Below are 25,358 nucleotides of genomic sequence, written 5' to 3' on the forward strand. Positions count from 1 at the left end.
CTGTTGACAGGGCTGTGTGCCACAGGCATCACCCTGCCCCAAGAGACCCCCTCTGCCTCTTACCCCATTCCACCACTGGAGGATTGGTGATACAAGATGATACCGCGTCGACAGACCCTTCTGTCCTTCCAGTGGTTCCTTCTGGCACAGACGCCAGATGGTTGGATAATTGTGGTTGGGGTCTCTTCTCTTCTGTCAGTACTGCCTTGCAATCTTTAAATACTGCCTGAGTTTTTGGCAGAATGTTCATGCGCCCAGCGCTTGTCCTCGGTGTCAGAGGAAGCTAAACAGGAGCTCCTTCAAGTAGTACAGAATGGTCGAGAAGCCGCCAGATTTATTAAGTATAGTCATGACATTACCGATTCTGTCGATAGAGGTATGGCTCAGGCACTGCGCAGGCATGCGTGGCTGCAGCAGTCGGGATTCATCTGAACTTGTCAAGGATGCTCTTCAAAATATGCCTAGGATGGTATTCATCACTTTGGAAAGCAAGGACGCTCTTCAAAATATGCCTTTTGATAGTATTCATTGCTTTAGAGAGTAGGCTGATTCATCCCTGTGTCCCTTCAAAGCTAACTGAGCTGATAAATCGAACTCAAAATTGCCAGACCCCACTGTCCGGCTCCGGACGATCATCCTTTTTGTCACATGACCCCTCTCTAGAGAGTCTGGTGGTGCAAGCTTCCACTAGCCGGACCAACCCCAACAATTATCCTACTATGCCCCCTGACAGGGAATCAGAGAGTGGAGAATTTTGTGAAACATTTATTCTAAGTCAGTTTAGCCCTGCAGTCCAACAACACAACTTATTTACTGGGCCGCTATTCTCACATTCTTTGAGACTTGACGGTACAAGTCCTCCCCAGTATTCCAGATGACCTCTTCTTTCACAGGCAATTCAGGATGGTTTCGATACTTCCAAGTTCACAATTTTTTGTGGTGTGGACACTGCCGACTCCATTGGATAGGCTATAGACATCAGTGTTGCCATCCGTCACTAGTCATCACCATGCCTGGCTGCCATCAACTGGGTTCTCTGGCAAGGTCCAGTCCTCCCTGATGGATATGTTGTTCAATGGGACTTATTTGTTCGGGGGCAAAGCTGACTCTGCCCTTGAATGTTTGAAGGAAAGTAGGCTACCGCTCGCTCTCTGGGCCTTTCTAACTATCCTTGCCAGCAACAATTCCAGTGTTTTTTTCGTGGCTTTGGACAAGGCATGCCTTTCCGCTAATCAGTCCCACCCCAGCAGGGAACCCAGCAGTATTGCAGGAGAGGCCGTGATGCCCTCTGCCCCCCACGACCAAAGTCAGCGTGACGCTCAGTCCACCACTCCACATTCCCCACCCACATACCCACCTGCCATATCTCTTTCATGTGCCCTTACAGGCAACACCACCCAGTGGAAGGCAGAAACCAACAAATCTATCTGGGCTGGCATCACATCAGACAAGTGAGTCCTCCAAATCGTTCAAAAAGGCTAGGCCTTACCCTTCCTTCGTACCTGCCACACTTTTCACTGACAGAGGACCATCTCTCCATTTTGCAGGAGGAAGTGCAAGCCCGTTTGACCAAAGGGGCTAGTGAGAGGGTGCCAGCACCAGAAGTAGAATGTGGTTGTTATTCCTGTTACTTTCTGGTGCCTAAGAAGAATGGAGATCTTCGTCCTATTCTAGATCTCTACCCTCTAAATTTCTTTCTCCGCAAGGAGAAATTTACAAATGCTCACCCTGGCTCAGGTCTTGTCTGCCTTCGACCCTGGAGACAGGATGGTAGCATTGGACCTGCAGGACACCTATTTCCATATACCCCTCCTGTCAGCCCATTGGCGCTCGCTGCAGTTCATGGTGGTCTCACTAGCGCCCCTCAGGTGTTCACGAAATTAATGGAGGTGATGATAGCACACCTTTGGAGGTCAGGGGTGCCAGTCTTCTCATACCTCAACAACTGACTATTGAAGGCAGGCTTGCCCCAGGCAGTTGACTCTGATGCTGCTGGGACTGAAGGCCTATTGAGTCATGCTGGTTGAGCTCTTCTCGTGGCATATATGGGCTCTGCAGTGGAATCTGAAGTCCCAGTGGACCCAACTTCCAGGAGACCTCTCTGGCCATGACCAGGATGTGGAAGAGACTGCAAAAGATCTACAGTGATGCTACTGGAACACAGGTAGGTCAGCGGCCGACCACTCTCACTTCCCCACTCAGACTTGATAGTGGTGACCGAATCATCACTTCTGGGCAGGGGCGGCCACCAGGGAGAGGTGGAGATCAGAGGGCTCTGGTCTTCGTCTGAGTCCCGGCTCCATATCAACCTTTTAGAGCTGAGGACCATATGCTTGGCACTGAAAGGCTTCATACCGTCCATCCAAGGGAGGTTGGTACAGGTGCTCATGAACAACACTTGTGCCATGTGGTACTCCAACAAACAGTGAGGTGTGGTCACAGACCCTGTGCCAGGAGGCCTTATGCTTCTGGAAATGACTGGACCACCAGGGAATCTTCCTCGTGGTGAACCACCTGGTGGGCTCAGTGAACACCAGGGTAGACAAACTCAGTCATCTGCACCTAACACATCACAAGTGGTAGTTACACCCAGAGATGGTGCAAGGTCTCTTCCGCAAATAGGGAGAGCCATGACTCGATCTGTTTGCCACCACCAAGAATGCTCAATGTCAGCACGTCTGCATGTTGGAGCTTCGAAGGCATGTCTCGTTCGCAGACACTTTCTACCCTAAGTGGAACTTCAAACTCCTATATGCCTTTCTCCTGCCATGAGTGCTCAAGAAGACTATGACAGACTGCCCCCAAGTCACCCCAGTAGCTCCGGACTGGACACCGTAAGGTTGGTATCAAGAACACCTGCGCTTGAGCATCTGCCCTCCGATCAGACTGCTCTCCAGGAGGATCTGCTGTTTCAGTAGAAGGGTCTGGTTCTCCACCCTGGCATCTGCAACCTCCACCTTCATGCTTGGAGATTGAGCAGTGACAGCTGAACACCTTCGACCTTCCACCGGAAATGATTGATGTCATCTAGGCAGCCAGGCATCTCTCGACGAAAACTGTATATGCCTGTCGTTGGGACAAATTTGTGGTTTGGGAGGCACTCGCAAGACCCCCTCCATTCCAAACTGTCTGATATTTTGTTATTTGTTCTTTGTCCTGCTCATTAAGACTTTGCACCAGGCACAGTTAAGGGTTATTTTTCCGCCTTCTCTGCCTTCTTACGACTGCCTGACAAACCGTTGTTGTTTACATCACTACTTGTAATGCACTTTTTGTAAGGGTTGCAAAACATGTTTTCTTTTTTTTCCTTTGTGATGGCTCAATGGGACCTCAATCTTGTCCCTACTTATTTAATGTGTACTCCATTCGGGACACTCCCAGCTGTCTGCTGTGGCTCCTCACCATCAAAACTGTGTACCTTGTTGCCATCCACTCAACACGCCATGTGACTGAGCTTCAAGCTCTGTGTGCTTATCCACCTAACTCCACCTCCTAACCAGATGCGCATTAGAGCATCTTTTCTAACGAAGGTTATGGCGCCTTTCCATGTCGGTCAAACCACCGCCCTGATGTCATTTTATGTTCCGCCTCACCCATCTATGGAGGAGGAGAGACTCCATCACTTGGACCACAAAAGAGCGCTCATTTTCTACATCGATCGTACTACAGACCATCGGGTGGACAATCAGCTCTTTGTGGGTCTTACTGGATCGAAAGGGGGCAAGGCTGTGCAGAAACGTATCATCTCACACTGGCTACTGCTCTGTATTAGGATCTGGTACACATTGGCCACAAATTCACACACAAAGGCACAAGCAGCCTCCATAAGGACTGTGCGCCCATTCCACCAGGACCAAAGCTAGTACCACTGTGTTAGTATGCAAAGTCCCTGTCCTAGATATTTTCCAGGCAACTAAGTGGGCGCTTCCCTCCATTCACTATTGTCTGGACATCCAAATCCGTCGGAAAGTGCATTTTGCCTGCTCGGTCCTGCAGAACTTTCTAATTTGAGTCCATATACAGACCTGCCTCCAATATGTATCGCTTTGATATCTATTCAAAAGGTGAGAATCCTGCAGCTTGAGGTCTGTATCAGGAGAACAAGCTACTGAGGTTTGGTAGAGCTCTTCCTGGTAGAGACTCTTATCTAGCAGCAAATTCCTCACCGACCCGTCCATCTTCCCTATCCTGTGATTGTCTCTATCTGTTAATAAGATCCCAAGTCTAGGAATCTGCACATTGGTCTATCAATTTGCTTTTGGGGATCTGCGTCTAAGGGACAGTCTCTAAAGCAACTGACTTCAGTATACGGGAGTTGCACCTATATAGGCCATGCATGCCACTTCCATAGTGGCAAAGCGTCAATGAAGAGCTGCATGGTGCCACCTTACGGCGCGCAAAGGTGCAGTGGAAAGGTTTCCAAATCCAGACTGGGGAATAGTCAAAAGGTCAAAAATCTGCGGCTAGATACTCCCTATCAGAAAGAGAGAAGGAAAGTAACTTGTTCTTTGAAATTTGGGGAGGGTCGTCGGACAAAAAGAAAGAGCCCATATTTCAGCCCACAATGTTAAGATGGGGTAAACTCAGTATAAAAGACTAAACAAGTATTGACAGCAAGGAATCTAGATACAGCACAACTACATGTGTTCAATATTTTCAATGATGAAAAAAGGATCAATGACCTACTGATAATTGTCCGCCTCAAAAAGCTAGCTACCAATGATAGCCTTTCATACTTCAACAAATATATACAAATAGAGAGGCAACTTCCAACAGAAACAACATGTTTCAGCTTATTGCTGTATTAAACGCAAATAGATGATACAAGAGGACTTTCTTTTGCTTGTATTCACTCTTTTATTCAATGTCTTCTTGATTTATGCCCAACATTTTAGCACAGCTGACGCGTTTCGCCCAAAATTTGGGCTTCCTCAGGGCTGTAAACATGACAAATATGACCGTTGTTTAATAGTACTTACACAAAACAATATATATAGAGGACAAACATATAAGCATACAAACAATACAATACAAAATCTAAAATCTCATTATACAATCCACTTATTCTTTTCTTGTCAAAATGGAGTGCTTTAGAACAAGTGTACACAGTGGTGGGACATTTATTACATATAAACTATTTTCAAATCGATGCTGATAGTTCATAATTTCATATTCCATATTGTCTCAGATACATTTCAAGAAAATCATCAAGTCTCCAATCAGGTTTTCAGAGGTCTCATTAGGCACTGGTAAACCAGCTGTCCGCATGGTGTATACATGTTTTGTCCTTTCAACATAAAGTGAGCCTCAACGTTTATCTAGCCTATTTGAATACAAAATAAGCCTAAAATTACCCTTTAAATGTATTTAGAAAGTCCAATTAATCACAGTTAAACCAGCTGTACGTTAGGCAAGTAGAATCAATTTCAGATGCTACTTCGCCCCCCATGCTATAGACATGTTTACTCCTTTCAAAGTACAATATGCTCAAGCAACTATCCAACCCAGTGATGTCATTTGAGATTTCATCAGTGATGTCACTGACCATGTCATGAGTGATGTATTATGTGAGTTCATAAGCAGTGCATTGCAGGGGCGTAAGTTATAGTTATAGTTAGCTCAGGTAACTGTAACAGCTGAATTTTTGTGGTTTTGTACGATTGAAATCTGAGCCTAACTATAACATCCTGGTACCGGACTAGGATTACTGTAAGGAGTGGTGTTCTTTTTAAAGCTTTTTATCCCTTACATTTGTTTTTCACAGAATAATCGCTTAACGGAGCACCGTACAACTCTCATTTTAAACTACCACAGTACTTTGGTTTAGAGCATCAGGGGCATTGCGTGTTCTCCATTAAAAAAAAAAAAACAGAGACAACATACCTGTTTAGTCACCCTTGACTCTCCCGGCCGCCACAGGAATCGTCCCGTTTGCGTGGAGAGAGCCAAGGGAAGGTTCTTCCCATTACTGCTTCCTCACTTCCTGGCTGGCTGCCATCTTAGGTGTTAGCGGTCCAGCTTTTTTCTTTACCCAGACTGTAAATGGAAAGGCAAGCCCATCTGCGCCTGGACTGCGCTAGGACCTCTGCTCCTGACCCCTGCTCCTTTAGCAAGGTACACGAGAGGAGAACTTTTGGAATTACGCTATACTAGTAAAACCAGTCTCTGTCACACCCATAAATGGGGCTTTAGTTAAGATAGCTACCAATGTCAAGCTTGCAATATTGTTTTTAAGAAAGATAGCCAGGATCAGCAGGGGCATGACACCTCTACAATGTCGGCTGTAGAAGCAACAGACAGGCAAGCGGCAGGGAGAGTATACTCCTGCATGTTAGGTCCCTTATTAAAAATAAATATGTATTTGCAGATTTTATGCTCCAACACGATCCTGACATCATATTTCTCACTGAGACCTTGGAAGATAGTTTCTCTAACCCAGATCTTAAAATAGCCAATCCAAATGGCTTCAATATTCAAATGCTGGACAGAACAGATATGAGAGGTGGGGGGATGCTATTGTGTATCGTAGCTCAATTAATGCCATCTTTCAACCCATACCCCATCTGGACTGCAAAGCCCTTAGTTTTAGCATAAAACTGAATAACGCATATACGTTTCAGGGACTATTAGTCTCGGCCACCAGGCCCAAGGGCCAATTATATCCAGGAAATTCAGATCTTCATGAAGTCATGTATAAATTATTCGAGTTTTACAATTGTAGGTGTTTTAATTTCCATCTTGAGCTTTTAACCAGCGCGGATACAGATCTCTTGGTTGATATTCTTAAGAGTTTCAATTTATACCAGTTAATTGAAGAATCCACCCATCAGGCCAATCCTACTTTGGATGGAATTTTGACAAACAACCAAGAACTAAAAATAGACAGAGTCGTACCAGTTATATGGTCAGACGATAAGGCCATCTTTTTCTCAATAAAAATCACCTTTAATAAAGTGACGTAGCAATTCAGCCAGACCTGTTAAATACCGGCTGTGGGAAAAACTTAATGCGGAGGCATTGAAAGGCATTCTCTCTAAATCAAATCCTGTTCCAGACAATAATGGCAATAATGCAGCAATCAACTATACACATTGGTTAGATACAGCACTCCCTAGACTGGTATCGGAAAAAAACATTTAAGAGCTATAGCAAAACCATAGCAGCCCCATGGTTCTAACAAGAATTAAAAACTGCACAACTGAAGTGTAGACTTCAAGAGTGCAAATGGAGGAAGGAATATTGTCCAGAAGAAAAAATTAAGTATAAAAAAATCACTTTGAAAGTATGAAGATTAATTAAAGCAGCTAAGACCAAGTACTTTTCTGGAAAAATAAGCTCAGCGACAAATTCTACTAGGGAACTTTTTAAAACAGTTAAATCATTGTCCAAATGGAACAACAGTAATATTTTAAATCCTGACTAATCCTTTTGTAACCAGCTGGCTGATTTTTTTCAACCTAAAGTTGACTCTATCTTTTAAGCTTTTTCCACCTCCTTGAACACGCAGTTTAGATGATTGTTCAATGCAGTTTGAGGTATTGAACCCCAGATTGGAACTGGGGCCTTCAGATATACCTCAATGAAAGGTTCTCTTTTCTCACTAAGGAACAAATAATGGAACAAGTTTGCGTCATGGTATATTTTCCACAACATTGACCCCGTTTCTGCATCCATCTCGCAAGTTCTATTGATTGCATTAGCCTTGCCCAGCAGGGCTCTGCTCTGGGCACAATTAAGGGTTACCTTTCTGCCATCTAGGCATTTATGCGGTTGCTGGACCAATCCTCTCTCTTGAAGTCACCCATAATGGCTAAATTCCTTAAAGGCCTGCCTGCAACAAATGTTTCCCCCTACACCATTCAAAATGCCTCAGTGGGCCCTCAATTTGGTTCTCACATTTCTCATGTGTGCACCCTGTGAGCCTCACCACAGTTGCACTTGCAGGCTCTTGATCTTAAAGACTGCTTTTTAGTGGCCATAACATCGAACCAGGAGGGTCAGCGAGTTACAAGCACTCTCTGTGCTCCTGCCAGACATTGCTTTCTACCGGACAATCTGGTCCTCCTGACACATGCATCTTTCCTTCCCAAGGTTGTGACTCCTTTCCATGTAGGCCAGAATATCACTCTACCTACTTTCTTTGCCCTGCCCCATTCCCCCTAAGAGGAGGAGAGACTCCACCGTCTGGGTCCAAAAAGAGTGTTGTCATTGTACCTTGACCACACAAAAGAGTTCCAAGTGGATAATTAACTTTTTTTTCGTGGGCTATATTGGAGCCAAGAAAGGGAAAGCTGTGCAGAAGTGAACTATCTCCCAATGGATCATCCCGTGCATTAAGATCTGCAACGCATTGGCCACGAAACAGTCCCCTGAGGGCTTGCGAGATCACTCCACCAGAGCCAAGACTGCACACGTTCACAAAACATTACTGCCTGGACAGTCAGGTCCGTCGTGACAGGCACTTTTCCTTTTCGGTCCTGCAGGACTTTTTGGTTTAATCAGGTTTGCAGACCCACCTCCGGGGGGGTAGTGCAGATAAGGGATATGCAGTTAGTAGTCTCTATTAGATGAACAAGCTACTAACCTTCGGTAACGCCTTATCTGGTAGAGGCTTCATCTGGCTGCAAATTCCTTACTGATAGTCCCATCCGCCCCACTCTGCGAACCAGTTCAGGTGTAAGGGACACCCTCTCAGGGCCTTAGTCTTTTTCACACCAGTGGTCAGTTCTTATTGTGGCTCCGCTCTCCTGGTGTGGAAAGTCGCAAACGCATCTGACATCAGCATGCTGAGGTGGCGCCTATATAGGTACCGCTCCCTTCGCTTTCAGCGCAGCATGCAGGAGTTCTGCTTGCAAATCTTCTGAATCCAGTTTGACACCTGGGATATTCAAAGGTGATGAATCTGCAGCTATATAGTAACTTGTTTGTTAAAGGCAAGTGGTTTTGAGAAAAGATATTTTGATTGTTGTACGTGTAAGCTTGTGAACTGTGTTTGAAGCGTGCCTGTTGTGTTGCAAATATAGCAAGGCTTTCATTGTGTTAAAACACGTCGAAATGGCATTATAGTTTTTTATGTGGTTATTTTTCCAGACAAAACTGAAATTTGATCGAATTAATATGCACCGCCTATTTAGCTTTTCATTCCTCACCAGAAATCATCTGTAACATTATTAACGGGACAATAAGCAGCTTCATTAAAATATGACACATTTTCGCAAATGAATGGTCTAAGTAATAAAGATATTTCACTTCATCAGTTCGACACAAATGTATCTAGGATGTAGATAATTAAATATTATCCAGGAAACTAGGAGCGAGCATTGACTTTTTTTTTCTTCCCGAAGCGTACAAACATTTGTCTAGTGGAGCTAGGATACCTAATTTGTCTATGATTGAGAAGTACCGATTCGAGGGAGGTGCTGACTCACCAGCCATTATTTTTTCTTCCAGCAAACAAATGGGAGCTGGTGTACAGCGGAACTGCTAGAGAACATTTGTGTGACCACCTTAGCCCGGGCTGTACCTATTCCTTGCGTGTCTACTGCGTCAGTGAAGGAGGACAAAGTGTGGTAATGTTATCTGATTTCTGCTTGACTTATTTTATTTGAACAAACCTCAGAGTCGTAGTAGGTTGTTCCTAGAGTGCATGAGTGGGCCCCACGTCCCTTACGAGCTACATGATTTTCCATTATAGTTTATATTTCTCGTGGTTGTTATTCAATAAGAGCTGTTGCCTCTATTACATAAGGAAGCCTTAAATTCCTTGGACAATCGACTCCAAAAATTAAGAAAATGCAACAGTCGTGGGGATGGTAAACATACCTTATCTGTGAGCTTTGGCTCACACATTTTGAATAAATTGCCCATCAGCGCTGGAATTGGAAACATTTACTCCAGCAACCCATAAATTGGTGGTCAAAGTGCGGCAGAGGAAGCGGGGGCGGTGTCACAAGGGGCATAGTCATGAAAAGCTTACTTTGACAGTTAATGAATACATTTTTTTTTATCTGCCGGAAAGAAATTGAGAACAAGGACAAATGTGTCAGTTAATCTGTTCTAATTTAGTTAGTTGTTCCCTCAAAGCTCATTTAAAACATTTTATGGGTTAAACACCTGGTGCTGGAGGCATCTTTTTGTGCCCAGCAATTTTCAAGGGATTACAAGGACAGTAATATAACCCTGGTGGTTAATGCATTCCCAGGAGAGCTCTGTGTTTTGCCCAGTCACAGCTTTGACCCATAACGTAGCATGGAGTTTTAATGCGCCTGCTGCACAGCATGTAACATGCAGACCACAGATTTGTGTTTTATGTAAATAGGTAAGTGGGTTACTACTTTTGACTTAAAGATAATTGTATTACTTCTGTTACATAAGTTGCAGTCCTAACTTAGCACAGTGAGCTATGATCCTGCATCAAGGAGCTACCTGCAACCTTGCAGGTCACTAGTTTAGATCCTTATTGTATTTTTTCTCGATCTGTTGATTTTTTAAGCTTGCAAAGAAGGGTTCCTTTGAGTAGTAATAAAGTCTTAGTACAGGTAAGCCCAATCACTGTGTTACTTTTGAAATCCTGACTGTGTTTCTAGCTACCATGCACTTTAAAAAAAAATCTACATGTCTAAGACATGACGAGATTGCAGTTTCACGAGGAGCCATGGAAGCTCCCCCCCTCCTCACTCAGTGTCATCTAGGGATTTGATCCTACTTCCACCTTCTGCTTAAGGGGCTATAAATCCATCTGGAGCATGGATAACTAAAGAACAATATATCTGCGATATTCCACCCCCAGTTACCTCATTAGGATTTTCACTTCCAATGGACTGTATTCCGGAAGTTCCGACTCGACCATGCACTATTAACATATAATGTCTACAAGTATGGACGAAAGGAGATTCCTGCCCTTATAACCGTCATTGTCTTTGTAAAATTTCCTATCAATTGATTAGCACACTTATATGATTTACTGTCTCTTTGCATGTGATGTAAAGTGCTCTGGTACCCTACCCGGGGATGAGTAGCGCTATAAAAGAATTAAATAAAAACTAAATTAGTAAGTTCTGTTTAAATCGTTATTTGTGTAATTACTCATATACACAGCCATAAGTGGCATTTTTACAGTGCATGCACATACATCTCTTACTTGGAGAGTTGAACAATGTCAAAAACCTGCCTCCAAATAGTTTCTCTAAAGTGCGTGTGAAGTGATAAAGCTGTGTGCCTTTGTTTCCTCAATTGCTTCGGCGTCTAGGTATTAGGCTCCAGATGGCTACCATCCAGGAAGATACCTGAATAAAAGAAAGGCTGACGGCCCTTAAAATCAGACCTTTGTTTTAGAGTCAGCAAGTGAAAATAAGAAATCCCCTTCACCTCCTGAATGTTGCTGCCCTAAATTGAAAGCAAGAGCAAGCGTGTGCTTCTGAATTATGTCCCGGTGTTGTAAAATGTCACCAGGACAAATTGAGCATATTTCACTGGGTCAACCAGATCCCAGATCCTGCTCAGAAATAGCATCTGGATCCAGGATCCAGTTGTTGCCAGTTCATGTTTTCCTCCTCCCTTGAAAGCAATACATGAGTTAATATGGCTGTGTTTGACTATAGACTACTTAAGTTGTAAAAAGCTTGCCATATCAAAACAAGTGAGCAAAGAGGGGCTTTGAAATTTTGAGCAGCTTCTTTACAGGAGCTGACCATTTTATTGGGGAGCAATTGTAGGATGTCACTTATCAGCATTCTTTTTGGTCCTTATAGAGGTGGTTGGTTGTCTGGCAAAGCTCATGTGATTAACAAAATTGAAATATCATGAGAAAGGCTTGTAATCACCCCATTGTGCCCTCCCAGCAGTAATAACTGCATACATAGCAGTGACCACAGCTGAGACAACAGCAGAGACCAAAACAGTGTCCACAGCACAGACTAGAGCTGTGACAACATCTGAGACCAAAGTTGTGACTACAGCTGGCCCTCAAGCAGTCACCGCAGCAGTGTTGAAAGCTACTACAACACTAGCAACCACAGTAATGGACATAGCATCCCCCATCGCAGGGGCTATATCTGTCACTGTCACCACTGCTTCAGCCGCAACTGTAACAGCAGCGCCAAGTGCTTCCACACATAAAAGACAGCAACAGCAACCCAAAGGTAACCACGATAGCCCTGATTAAGTCCTGAATCGGAGTTTTGAGATTAGATAAATATCAGACAATAAAAGTAGAACTGCTCAAGCAGAATTGTGCGGTGTGGGTAAGGTGGCGGACAGCAGGGAAGCAAAATCACAGTTTCTCTGGAGCAGAAAAGGAAGACGATGGTAAAAACGTACCTGTTGAAGAGAGAGGATTGAGACTGAGAAGAGTCTCACATCTTTTGCAGAAAGGCCTAATATCATAGAGCACCAAAGGCTTGGTTCTACTTCTTCATTGAGGCTAGTGGGGTTTCCCTTGCCCAGAAGTACCTTTTGGAGAATGATTCCCCTTTCCTAAAGTATTCTGCTCATATAATTTTAGGGAAGTTATGTATAACATTTACAATCGGGGTATGTCTAGCTTTGTGAATAGTTGTAATTTTCCTATTTTGAATTTGGTAGTCCCTTACACTGTATACAGTCCTCCTTAAGTACTTTCAAGTTTATCTTCCTACATGCCTCCTCTTTTCTTGCTACATATAACTTGAGGTAGTTAAAATGAGACCGTTCTTATCTGAGTTGAGTTTGCCACTTAACAGCCTCTTTCCCTCCCTCTGCACTATAGTTTTGTATAAACATGTAGAATAATTATGTTGTTAAAAAATAAATAAAATACATTTTTAAGTACATCAACACTTGTAAACCAGAGTTTTATCTAATGCATCTTTAATCTACATATACTTCCTTCCTTTATGAGGGGGGTGCTAGGTGGCGCGCGCACGGAATGGTCGCACCGATGTGAGGCTCCCATGGCTCGGTGACTTTATCCTCTCAAGATCCTGCCCGACTAAGGTTGCGGCTGTAGCAGACTGTCTTACAAGGTGCGGGAAACTTAGGTGCAGACTCGCTGGCGATTTGGAGCGATTTGCGCCGAGGGATGAGCAGCTGGACCATTGTGAAGTGGGATCGAGATGCTACAGGGAAGTGCGCTGGAGCCGGCTGGCGGCGGTACCTGAGGCTGCGGCTGCACACGCGGCGGTAGGCCGCGAGGAGGAGGCCAGGAGATAGTGCGTGCCAGCGGTGACGGTCTGGGATTGAAGAGGTGGAGAGCGGCGCGACCTTGTGCCCTGCTGGTGGCTCTGGGCTGGGGCTTTGGCCGGAGACCTGCTCGGACTTGGTGGTGGTGAGAGCGGGGCAGCAGAGGTGCCGCGACGGGACCGGGAGGAGGTAGCGACAGCAGACGGGAGAGCGGAGAACGTGTGAGACGGAGCGGTGGTTCCCCCCCCCTTCTCCCTGGCTGCGAACCTAGGAGCTGCATTGGAGAGATGACGGAAGCCTGAAGCGGCCCGGAGCTGGGAGGTACCCTGTGAGGTGGAACTGATTGTGCCTGGCGGGTTGGCGCTGGCTCCTGGCTGGGACATACTACAATACCCGGTGAGTCGGGTGTGCTGCAAGGGACCGGGGACACAGCCAGAGCTGCGGCGGTGGGGTGCATTGGCGGCGACCACGGGGTGATTCTGCTTGCTGCTGGCCCTATCCTCCGAGGCAGGGACATAGACATTGGAGACTGGCTGTTTTCACGGGCGGAGAGTGCTTTGAGGTGGCGGTGGTGCGGAGCAAGAGCGGCCACTCGGACTGGGACCTTAAGGAGAGGACCAGAGGTGGCATTGATATTACAGAGGCATACTGAAGCGACATATCCCGGGGCATAGCAAATTGTGGTGTGGTTGAGATCGGTGGAGGAAGTACGCGGCTGGCACTGGAGGGTTTCCGCTGCGGCAGGGAGTGACTGCTGGTTGGAGGGTGATAGCGCCGCCTCGTGTAAGGACAGATAGGGATTGCTTGTCCCTTGACTGGTACCACCGCCTCAGAGACAGAATGGGTAAGACTGACACCAGGCAGCCGAAACTGCAGTTCGAATCGGTAAGGCGCGGTGCCCAGCCCCGCCGGCGGGTTCGGATCGTGAAGGACGCACTGGGACCCAGGCTGATGTGGCGGCGCCGGAGGCTGACATCCAGCGCATACTACAGGAGATGCGGCAGGGCTTTGCCACGGTGGTGGAGAAGGTGGACAGCATGTCTACGAGAATGGATGCTATAGTTCATAAACTCGAGGGGCATGAGGAGAGACTCGTGGAGGCGGAACGGCGCATCTCAGAGGCGGAGGACACGACCTCCGGCCACGCCACGCAGCTAGCCCGGATGGATAACCTGCTGAGGGTCATTGCTGCGAAAAATGAGGATTTGGAAGCGCGCAGTCGGCGCAATAATATACGCGTTCTGGGAATTCCGGAGTCCACCAATGTGGGGAGAATGGAGGACTACATAGAAAAGTTGCTGTTGTCATCTGTTGGCAAGGACGCATTCTCCAGACAGTTTATTGTAGAGTGTGCCCACAGGGCTCTGGGTCCGCGGCCGCCGCCGGGGGGCAATCCTCGCCCGATCATCGCGCGACTCTTGAACTACAGAGACCGGGATGTGGCTCTGCGCGCTGCCAGGGGGAAACAGACCCTGACGTACGATGGGAACACCTTCTCCATCTATCCTGACTTCACGCCTATGATCCAAGAGGAAAGGCGTAAATTTCTGGAGGTCAAAGCGATATTACGAAAGGCGCAAATTGACTATGCATTGCTATACCCAGCGTGCCTCAGAGTGACCTACCAGGGGAAGCAACATTTTTTCACCACACCGAACCAAGTGGAAGACTTCATTAAGCAACAGAAAAGAGCGAATCGAAATGGCGGGGGTGGGTCTGTGGCACGACGGCTGGAATCGGAAGGAGAGGCGGAGGACTCCATGGGGGCTGCTGCGAGTGGCACCAGAGGGGACATGCACGAGACTTGATGGGACCAATTTTGTTTTTCTTTTTTCTCTTCCTTTTTTTGAGGCGACAGGAGGCGAGTCTGGCTTGGTATCATGGCTGTCTGCTGCACTAGTCGAGCGACTGATTTTGAACACCGGGCTCCCTCTAGCCCCGGGAGCCTGAATGCTTCCTTGGGGGGGGCCTTCGATTGGTTTTCGGGGGCGAGAGGTGAATGTGCGGCTACCTAGTTGAAGCCCCCAGCGGGTGTCACCCCGGGGCGGTTTGCTGTGCGTCCACGTTGGACGTTGTTACCTATACAGTTGACATGTCGGGGTTGGGGAGGGCGGGGGGGGATCACATAGCTGGCAAGTTGGGGCTGCTTCAGTGGGAGGTGGTGGGACTTACAGGGGGCACTCCTGGCCACAGCATGCCTACCTCCTGGAGGCGTGATCATGGAACAGGGCTAGGGAGAAGCTGGGCCAAGTTAAAAGTTGTGCATCTTGGATTGATTATCGACTTCTGTACAATGGTGGGTGGCTGGAGACACTATAATGCTGATATGATGCTTGGAGGCATGGCTGGTGGTTGGGAGTATGGCTAATGGTGATGCAGGCAGTTTGAATGTCATCTCGTGGAATGTTCGGGGGCTGGGTGATGCAAGGAAGAGGCGGCAATTGCTTGCTTATTTAGACAGGCATCACACACACATTGCCATGTTGCAAGAGACGCACTTTACTCCCCAAAAAGCTGGCGGATTTGCACGTAAATGGGCAGAACACAGAGTTTTTTTATCCTACTCTTCCTATGCTCGGGGAACGGCTATTCTTATAAAAAAGCAGGTGCCTTTTCATCGATAGAGGATATGCAGGGCAGATTTTGTATAGTGTGGGGGCGGCTGGGCGCAGCCTCGGTTACATTGGCCTGTTGTTACGGACCTAATGTGGATGATCCGGAGTTTTTTAATACACTATGGGCCACGATATTTGAAACGGGTTCCCAACACATTATATGGGGTGGGGACTTTAACGTCACATATAACCCAGGGCGTGATAGATCACACCCGGCCTCGCATCATTACTCTAAAGCGGCTAGATTTATTGGGGACACAATGGATGCGTATCACTTACTAGACGCTTGGAGGCATGTACATCCCAACTCGTGAGAGGGCACACATTACACAGCGCAGGCTGCTTCATGGGCGAGACTAGATTATTGGTTAGTGTCCAGGGGATTAGGACCCGCGATCAACCAGGTACAACATATGGCCAGAACATACTCCGATCATGCCCCGGTCCGGCTAACATTGTCCTCGACGGACCTTAGAGTGCCGCAGGATGCCTGGAGATTACAACCCACCATGCTTTTAGATGAGGTTTTCCGAGAGGAGCTGCTGGAGGAGGTGCAGGGATTCTTTACTCGCAATAAGGGCTTAGTGGACAGCGTTGAGATCATATGGGAGGCATTTAAAGTGACAATGAGAGGGTTCTGTATGTCCAAGGGGTTCGGGGTACTGAAGGATCTAAATGGCACACTAAATAAACTGGAAAGGGAATTGAAACTGATGGAGGGAGAGTTGTCTCTGACCCCGTCTGCTGAGGTCCAGGCTCGCTTCAGGGACACGCTCTCGGAATACATGACTGCGGCGGAGCGGGAAACACGATTTAAGGGCAAATATTGGAGGGCCCGTTGCTATGGAGAGGGCGAGCGACCGGGGAGGGTGCTGGCAGCCTCAGTTAGGAAGCCTCGGTTTTCAAATTACGTCCTGGAGATTGTAGATCTAGAGGGGGAGGTGTACCGGGACACAGCTAATATTCTCAATGCTTTTACGAGACATTATGGACTGCTGTATACCACCACCAGAACGGATGAGCTTGATCTGGAGGGGTTTCTAGGGGATGTAGCGCTGGGGTGGCTTAGCGACAGGCAGAGGGAATTCCTATGTGCTCCGTTTGAGCTAGATGAGGTTCGGGAGGCTATTATGAGCATGCAATCTGGGAAGGCCACTGGAACGGACGGTATCCTGATAGAATTTTATAAGACTTATATAGATATTATGGCCCCCGTCCTGCGAGAAGTTTACGAGGAATCGCTGGAGGTGAGCTCTCTCCCTGCGTCCATGAGGGAGGCGCTAATAGTCTCGCTGCTGAAGCCGGGTAAATCGCCGCGACAGTGTGATTCCTATAGGCCTCTTTCCCTCCTAAACTGTGATGCCAAAATACTAGCCAAGTTGATCGCCACGCGCCTGAATTTGTTACTTGAAAACTTGATACTTCCGGACCAGTCCGGCTTTGTACCGGGAAGGGCAACGTCCCACAACTTACGGACGCTGTTCGCGATTCTTAAAAATGTGTCGCCTGATCTGCCACTCGCAGCCGTTTTTTTAGACGCCACTAAAGCGTTCGATTCAGTAGAGTGGGATTATATATTTGGAGTTATGCTACGTATGGGCTTTCCACCACTATTTTTGTCATGGATCAGACTCCTGTATAATGTCCCGGTGGCCAAGATCCTCATCAATGGGCACACGTTTCCGTCGCTTTCCATCACGAGGGGTACCCGGCAGGGATGCCCGCTCTCTCCGCTGCTCTTTGCCATTGCGGTGGAGCCCTCGGCGGCGAAACTGCGACAGCATCATAACGACAAGGCATTGCGTTGTAATCTGAGACAGATCCTTATCTCTTTATATGCGGATGATATTACGTTATATATCCGGAATCCCCAAGAGAACTTGAATCCGATACTGCAGGAGTTTATAGTGTTTGGTAAATTGTCGGGAATTCATATAAATTGGAGTAAATCTAGTATATTCCCGCTGACGCAGGCTACGACTCGGTTTGCGTTGGACTACCCCCTGGAGTGGTGTGAGGAGGAGTTGCGCTATCTTGGGATCTGTGTGACGAGAGATAGAGAGGAGCTTATGAGATCGAAATATGGTACTACGATTACGCGGATTGCCGGCCATGTGACCAGATGGATTGCACTCCCCCTGTCCATGGCGGGACGGGTGTCACTGATCAAGATGGTGATTCTACCTCAATTACTCTATTTATTTCTCAACATCCCGTTCTATCCTGGGAGACATTTCTTTGCAATGCTCCGGTCTGAGTTGACGCGACTGATATGGGGAGGGCGACAGCCGCGGCTGAAGTGGGAAGTACTTACTAGACCATACTTACAGGGAGGGTTTGGGGTCCCAAATTTTGAGTTATACTATCTCACCTGCGCGCTACGAGAGGTACTTTACCTGAGAACACTTATTTTAGCAGCCTACACAGCAACCCTACACACTCACCTACTCCCTGCTGACGAGAGGCAACTACCTCGAAACACGTGTCCAGGGATGGCTAACGCTACACACACTTGCACTCAAGACTCGGGCATAGGCGTACCCGCCGAAGCTGACTTCAGGGACCACAATTCTTTGGGGCAACACGCTGGTAGGTGGAGCAGTGTGCGACCAATTGGACTTTTGTTAATATTCAGGCTCCTTGAGCCGGTGGAGCTGACGAGCTCATGGTTACGCACCTGCGCGCTACGAGAGGTACTTTACCTGAGAACACTTATTTTAGCAGCCTACACAGCAACCCTACACACTCACCTACTCCCTGCTGACGAGAGGCAACTACCTCGAAACACGTGTCCAGGGATGGCTAACGCTACACACACTTGCACTCAAGACTCGGGCATAGGCGTACCCGCCGAAGCTGACTTCAGGGACCACAATTCTTTGGGGCAACACGCTGGTAGGTGGAGCAGTGTGCGACCAATTGGACTTTTGTTAATATTCAGGCTCCTTGAGCCGGTGGAGCTGACGAGCTCATGGTTACGCACCTGCGCGCTACGAGAGGTACTTTACCTGAGAACACTTATTTTAGCAGCCTACACAGCAACCCTACACACTCACCTACTCCCTGCTGACGAGAGGCAACTACCTCGAAACACGTGTCCAGGGATGGCTAACGCTACACACACTTGCACTCAAGACTCGGGCATAGGCGTACCCGCCGAAGCTGACTTCAGGGACCACAATTCTTTGGGGCAACACGCTGGTAGGTGGAGCAGTGTGCGACCAATTGGACTTTTGATACTATCTCAGTGCGCAGGCCCACTATGCTTGGTTCTGGGTGATGCAGCCCAGGTATATGCCTCAGGTGGCGGCGGAGCACTGGCTTGCACATCCGATACCGCTAGATGGCGTGCTGTATGAACCGGTTGCGCCTCGGGAGAGGGCGCCGACTACGGTTACCTGTACGGTTGAGGCTTGGCGTTGAATTGGACAACTCTTGCAGACACCTATGCGGTATGCTGCTTCATTGCCGCTCACATATCACCCGAACTTACCCTTGCTGCAGGAGGCACGTTTCCATGGGTTTAGGGACCAAATGAAGATACAGAGGTGGGGGGATTTGTATCATGAGGGAACGTTCCGCTCTGCAGAGCGGATGTTACAGGGTCCGCAGCAAACCCCACTTGATCTCTTTTTATATGTCCAGTTGCGGCAGGGGATACGAGCTATAACTCCGGACTTTCCGCATGAACCAACGGAGTGTGCCCCGCTGCAGGCTATGTTGAAATGCAAGACTGCCACACGACTGGTCTCATTAATCTATAGAGCGATCCATACCCAATGGGAAATGCCTGACCCGCTTGCCCGTGCGAGATGGGATGCTGAGCTTAACGTGACGCTTTCGGACGAGCAATGGGGGTATTGCTGTCTGCAGACTGAGAGAGTGTCTGCCAGCAGTAGACTCCGCATAATACACTATAGGTACCTACACAGACTATATTATACGCCGGTGAAAATGTTTAAATATCAGCTGAGGGATACGGATTGCTGTGATAGGTGTAGGGCCCCTGCAGGGGACTTTTTGCATCTGGCGTGGGAGTGCCCAGGGGTGACTGAGTATTGGCGACAGGTCTTTGCGGCACTGACTAATATGGTTCACACGCACATCGACCCCGCACCACTACTGGCACTGCTTGGGTATGTCAAGCCGATACAGGCAGCACATAGTAAATTTGTGGCGCTGGGGCTTCTGATGGCTAAGCGGAGGGTGGCCTGCCGTTGGGGAAGGGGGCGGGCCCCGAAATTCAAGGATTGGATTAATGACCTGGTAACTTGCTGGGAGCAGCTTGATACATACTCTGAGTTGCTGCCTAGCGCCTCTAGAACGCGGGACATATGGGCTCCATTGACCTGCTATCTGCTTGAATATCCACAGGAGGCAACGGGACAGGGACCCGGGGAGATACCACACTAGAAGCCTGGGGCTAAGATCACAGAAGTGGGAGGGGGGAGAAGTGCTGAACTGGTGGGGGGGTCTGCCATTGGCTATCAGGCATTCGCATGTGGTGGATGGGAGACTGGAATGTTTACCGAGTGGGATGCTGGGAAGCTGAATTGCGGGGGTCTAATTGTTGCTGGCGGTGGTGATGTTGACATGTGCCGCAGAAAGTGTTGTGACTGGCCCCAGAGAGTGTGGTGCATCTATGCCTCGTATTGATGTTATACAGCTTTCGGATGACTATGCTTTCAATGTCCATATGGAAGTCTAGCCACTATATCGTATACGTCTGTGATATCTCTGATGATGCAATTGTTTGTTATTACTCACCATAAAAACTAATAAAACGATTTCCAAAAAAATACTTACTTCCTTTATACATCATATATATACCTTCCATGTACTTGAATCTATATATTTATTACTTTTCTCCTAAAAAAGCATATTCAATGCAATACCCTATTTCTCATCCTAAACCTCTATCAATATCTTTGATCTACATATACTTACCTCCTTTATGCATCTATATACTTTCCATGTACTTATGTATATATACATTTATTACTTTCTTCTAATTCAGCATATCCAATGCACTATCCTATTTCTCACCCTATACCTCTCTCAATATATCTTCTACCCCAACTATCTGCCGCATATCAAACTTTTTTCTACTACTCTTTCCAGTGCACTACCCTATTTCTCACCCTATACCTCTATCAATATATCCTCTACATCCACTCTCTCATTCATCCCAAATGCTATACCACTACTATGATCCCCAAAATAACCATTTCTAGACTCTCCCTTACTCTACCCCTCTTTGCATCATCTGACACTTCTTTTGCTATACGGATCCCCCAAAACAAGCTTTTCTAAACTCTTTCCTCTGACTCTTCCCCTCAACATCCCTTATTACTCATCCCAAGCCCCCCCTACTGCTATGACCTCCAAAACAAACAACAACGATAAAGTCTAAATCCTTTACTCTTCTAGCCCTCCACTATCCTTTTCAATCAAAATATCAGACTAACATGACCACATTTCATATTTCACTATAATTCACTATTTTTAAAGCACACGCGCATTATAACACGTCAGTACAATAATATCAAAAAAGAAACAAAATTAGTAGGTTGGGCTTTGTTTCTTCTTTAATTCAACACAGTCTTCCACTCCCTTAAGCCAACGTGTTTAGTCGTTTGAGTGTTGACCCTACAACTTCCTCAGGGCTTATAAATTGATCCAGAACAGTATCTCAGAATAAGAAAATCTCATTGCATATCCTGTTTACAAATTGTATTCTCACATGTTCCCAGATTCAAATTAATATCAATCAATAACCCGCAATGATACTGCAGTGACACTAATTATTCCAAATATTACTCTCCTTTATGTTCACATCTCCAATGTCCTTAATTATGAATCCGGAACGAATAACTCTGATTAATGCAGTACGTCCCTGAAGTATGGGGCACTGTGAATATGGCATAGTATCAATTCTAATCCGAGGTTTTTATTGTCCTTGAAAGTCTTACTTTATTTGGAGCTATTTCTGCAGCATTGCAATTGAGGACTTTGAAAGAGTGCCTACACCATATCAGGGTGCGGCTGCCATGCTTACAGGTTGCTCCATACTCCAGGGAGCGGTCATATTACTCGGAGCTATTATCTCCGGTTTTTACAAATAAGGACAGAGGAAATAAGACTTTCAAGGACAATAAAAATCTCGGAATAGAATTGACACTATGCCGTATTCACGGTGCCCCATATTTCAGGGACGTACTACATTAATCAGAATTATTTGTTCCGGATTCATAATTAAGGACAGTGGAGACTTGTACATAAAGGAGAGTAATATTTGGAATTATTAGTGTCACTGCAGTATCATTGTGGGTTATTGATATTAATTTGAATCTGGGAACATTTGAGATTACAATTCGTAATCCGGATATGCTATGAGGAGATTTTCTTATTCTGAGATACTGTTCTGGATCAATTTAAAAGCCCTGAGGAAGTCTTAGGGTCAACACCCATAATCGATGAAAGGCGTTGGCGTAAGGCAGTGGAAGACTGTTGAATTAAAGAGGAAACAAAGCCCAACCTATAAATTTCATTTCTTTTTTGATATTATTGTACTGACTTGTGTTATAATACGTGTGTGCTTCAAAAATCGTGAATTGTTTGTTCAATCTTTGATTGAGTTTTGGGGAAGTAGGGTGGATGTTCCCCTTTTTTGGACGCACCACAGGATATTTGTGATTACTAGTATTATATGAATTGTTGTACATTCTATATGAGCGCCTGTTGACCCTCTTCACCCAACAGAGTTAACTCTACATATTTCACTGTACTAATTCACCACTAATCCTTTATGGGTTCCAGAGTAGCGTGCTACTCACCTAAAAAGCGCTTCAACACCTCATCTTTGGTAGCAAGCACTAAATAAATGCAAACCTTTTCGCCTCTTCTATCCCTCCCCTAATCTTCTCTATCCAAATAACATACCCACCACTCAAATTACTTTCATATTTCACTATACTAATTCAACACTGATCCTTTATGGGTTTAGGAATAGCGTACTACTCGTCAAAAAAGCGCTTAAACAACCCATCAGGGTTAACAAGCACTATATAAATGCAAACCTTTTTCCCTCTTCTATCCCTCTGCTATCCTTCTCACTCCAAATAACTGAATAATATCCACCACTCAAATTACTTTTATATTTGACTATACTAATTCACCAATAATCCTTTATGGGTTTCCGGAGTAGCGTGCTACTTGCCAAAAAAGCACTTCAACACCCCATATGGGGTAACAAGCTCTATATAAATACAAACCTTTTTTCCCTCTTCTATCCTTCTGAATCCAAATAACTGACTAACCTATCCACCACTCAAATTACTTTCATATATCACTATACTAATTCAACACTAATCCTTTATGGGTTCCGGAGTAGCGTGCTACTTGCCAAAAAAGCGCTTTGACGCCTCGTCAGGGGTAGTAGGTGCTATATAAATGCAATTACAATACAATACAATTGTCAACTTATCCCAGTTCACCGTTTCTATGATCCTGGGCCTACCTAAAGTAGGTCACCAACATAGAAGAGCAAAATTTCTAGATGATGTGATATTTTACTCTTCTCCCTCAAAGGCTACTGAAATCCCATCACTACCTATCACATCTCATCCATTTTGCTAGTGGTTCCATTGACAAGGCAAATCTAAGGGGGATTATGGGATTTTGTTGCAATGTAGCCCAACTAATCTGAAAGGACTTTAGCATCACTCTGTTCGCCTTCACATGTGCTAACTTACTCATATGTCTTATCTGCTGCATGAACTTACATCATTTGTTAATTTTCCTCAACACTTGGATAGGAACATGTTCTCTCCAGCACTAGAGGTAATTTGTATAAAACTTGACTAGCTCCCTGTTAAGTGTCAGATGATCCACTTCTGAGCACCATGTGTGAAAAACTCTGTATCTGATAAGGTACTATCCCAGTTTGGTGCTGTAAAGAAGGGGCACTTATGTTCACCATCCTGAATATGTGTAGATATTCCAGCCAGGCAAGCAAAGGAGACATAGTCTTCATATAAATATACGGCCAACCAACAGAACTAAGGGGAAGAACAGCAAACAAAACAGTTGTGAGAACAATTGTGGAACAAGTCATTGGGGAGCAAGGAAACCTGGGGCAGTGATTCAAAAGGTAGTGCTTTTCCCACAAATTCTTGAGGTTTTCATTTGCTCCTCACAGTCATGCCACAACAGTCGGTGTATTTTTTTCTTTATCTCACAGAGGAAACTTTAAGAGGGGAGGATCAGAGAAGTACTTCTGTTTCACAAAAGTTTTTTTCTGTAATGAGGTCCTTCATATCCCTTGATGTGTATTTGTCTAAAATCCAGCATTTACAATCCTTATGTGACAACCAATACAGTTAGTGCCATCCATAAGGAGAGTCTCATCTTTTGTTCAAACTTTCAGGCTGCTTTTTTCTCCAGTGGAGGAAAGTCTTATACAATAATGATTCACTCTCTTCCAGTAATGGAGATTGAGGTGGTTCTAAGCAGGCATTATAAAGTTCAAATTGGGGTCCTTGAATGTTCCTTGTTTTGTTGCAGCACTTCAGGCCTTGGCTTTGTTTATTACCCTCCCCCAATGCAATGTTATTAAATCTTAAGTGACCGAGTGTTGGAAGCACTAAACATGTACCCTGTATCCAACTGGAGTGATGCCCCTCACCACATACACCACTAACCACACACAATAAGAATATGTTTTTCAATATTAGAAAAGGAGATAAGGCAATTGGAGAGAGAAAACAAGGACTCTGTATATTACCTCTTTAACTCGTTACTCTGCTGTGCACTGACTTCTGCAGTCCAAAAGGGATATCTAAATGGAAGATGAGATATCTTAAAAAGGTGCCATTAAAATGATGCATCTAACCTGCTCATGGAAAGGATATACCTATTTCTATGTAACCATCTCTGTGTTCTGATGTGAAGCTAATATTCCTGAAACTAAAGGATAACACGATTTTAAGTAACTGGATAAATGCTCAATAACCTCCATTGACTATTGATAAGGTAACTACAATCTGCTTTGATGAATATATACTCTGATGATGATAAACTTTGAGCCTTATTTAGAGTTTGTGCAGACAGCATATTTTATTACCAACGTAGCTGATGTACTTTCTGCCATATTACACAGTGCATTATAGTCAATGCCACTTGAAATATGGCAGACAGGACATCTGCCACATTTTTGACAGAGCCCCTGCTTTGCAAACTCTAAATATCATCCTTAGTTTCTAATATGTTTGCGCAGCTGAAAGGTAATGAACAGTTGTTACTATTCTGTGGTCACTGTGATTATCAAATATGACTTGCTAAATAGCAGTTGTACCTTGAACATAATCCTATATACTTATCATGAATAGTCGCAGTGTGGTCCTACCGATCAAGCATGGCGAATGCTTGATCTGCGAGCTCCGCAGCCAAGCCCGATAGAATCCGACGCCATCTGTGTATAAACACCTGCAGTGCTACCCGCGACAAATACACTAGTGTGGGGAGCTGACTTGTACAGCCGGAGGCCTGAGATCCTACTTAATCTCGGCTCAGTGGGTATGTACC

The 25,358-nt window shown here is 45.8% G+C and overlaps 1 protein-coding gene across 6 annotated transcripts in view; it reads left to right on the forward strand.

Moving 5' to 3' along the window:
- FNDC3A (fibronectin type III domain containing 3A) overlaps window positions 1-25,358 on the forward strand; it is a 1,314,248-nt gene that overhangs the window by 1,000,124 nt on the left and 288,766 nt on the right. For all 6 annotated transcript variants that reach the window (XM_085621888.1, XM_085621893.1, XM_085621890.1 and 3 more), the window contains one exon: window positions 9,451-9,569. In XM_085621888.1, coding sequence (XP_085478014.1) covers window positions 9,451-9,569 — 119 coding nt within the window. The remainder of the gene's footprint in view (window positions 1-9,450; window positions 9,570-25,358) is intronic.

This window comes from Triturus cristatus, chromosome 8 (genome assembly GCF_964204655.1).
Source record: "Triturus cristatus chromosome 8, aTriCri1.1, whole genome shotgun sequence".
In the NCBI taxonomy this organism is placed as follows: Eukaryota; Metazoa; Chordata; class Amphibia; order Caudata; family Salamandridae; genus Triturus; species Triturus cristatus.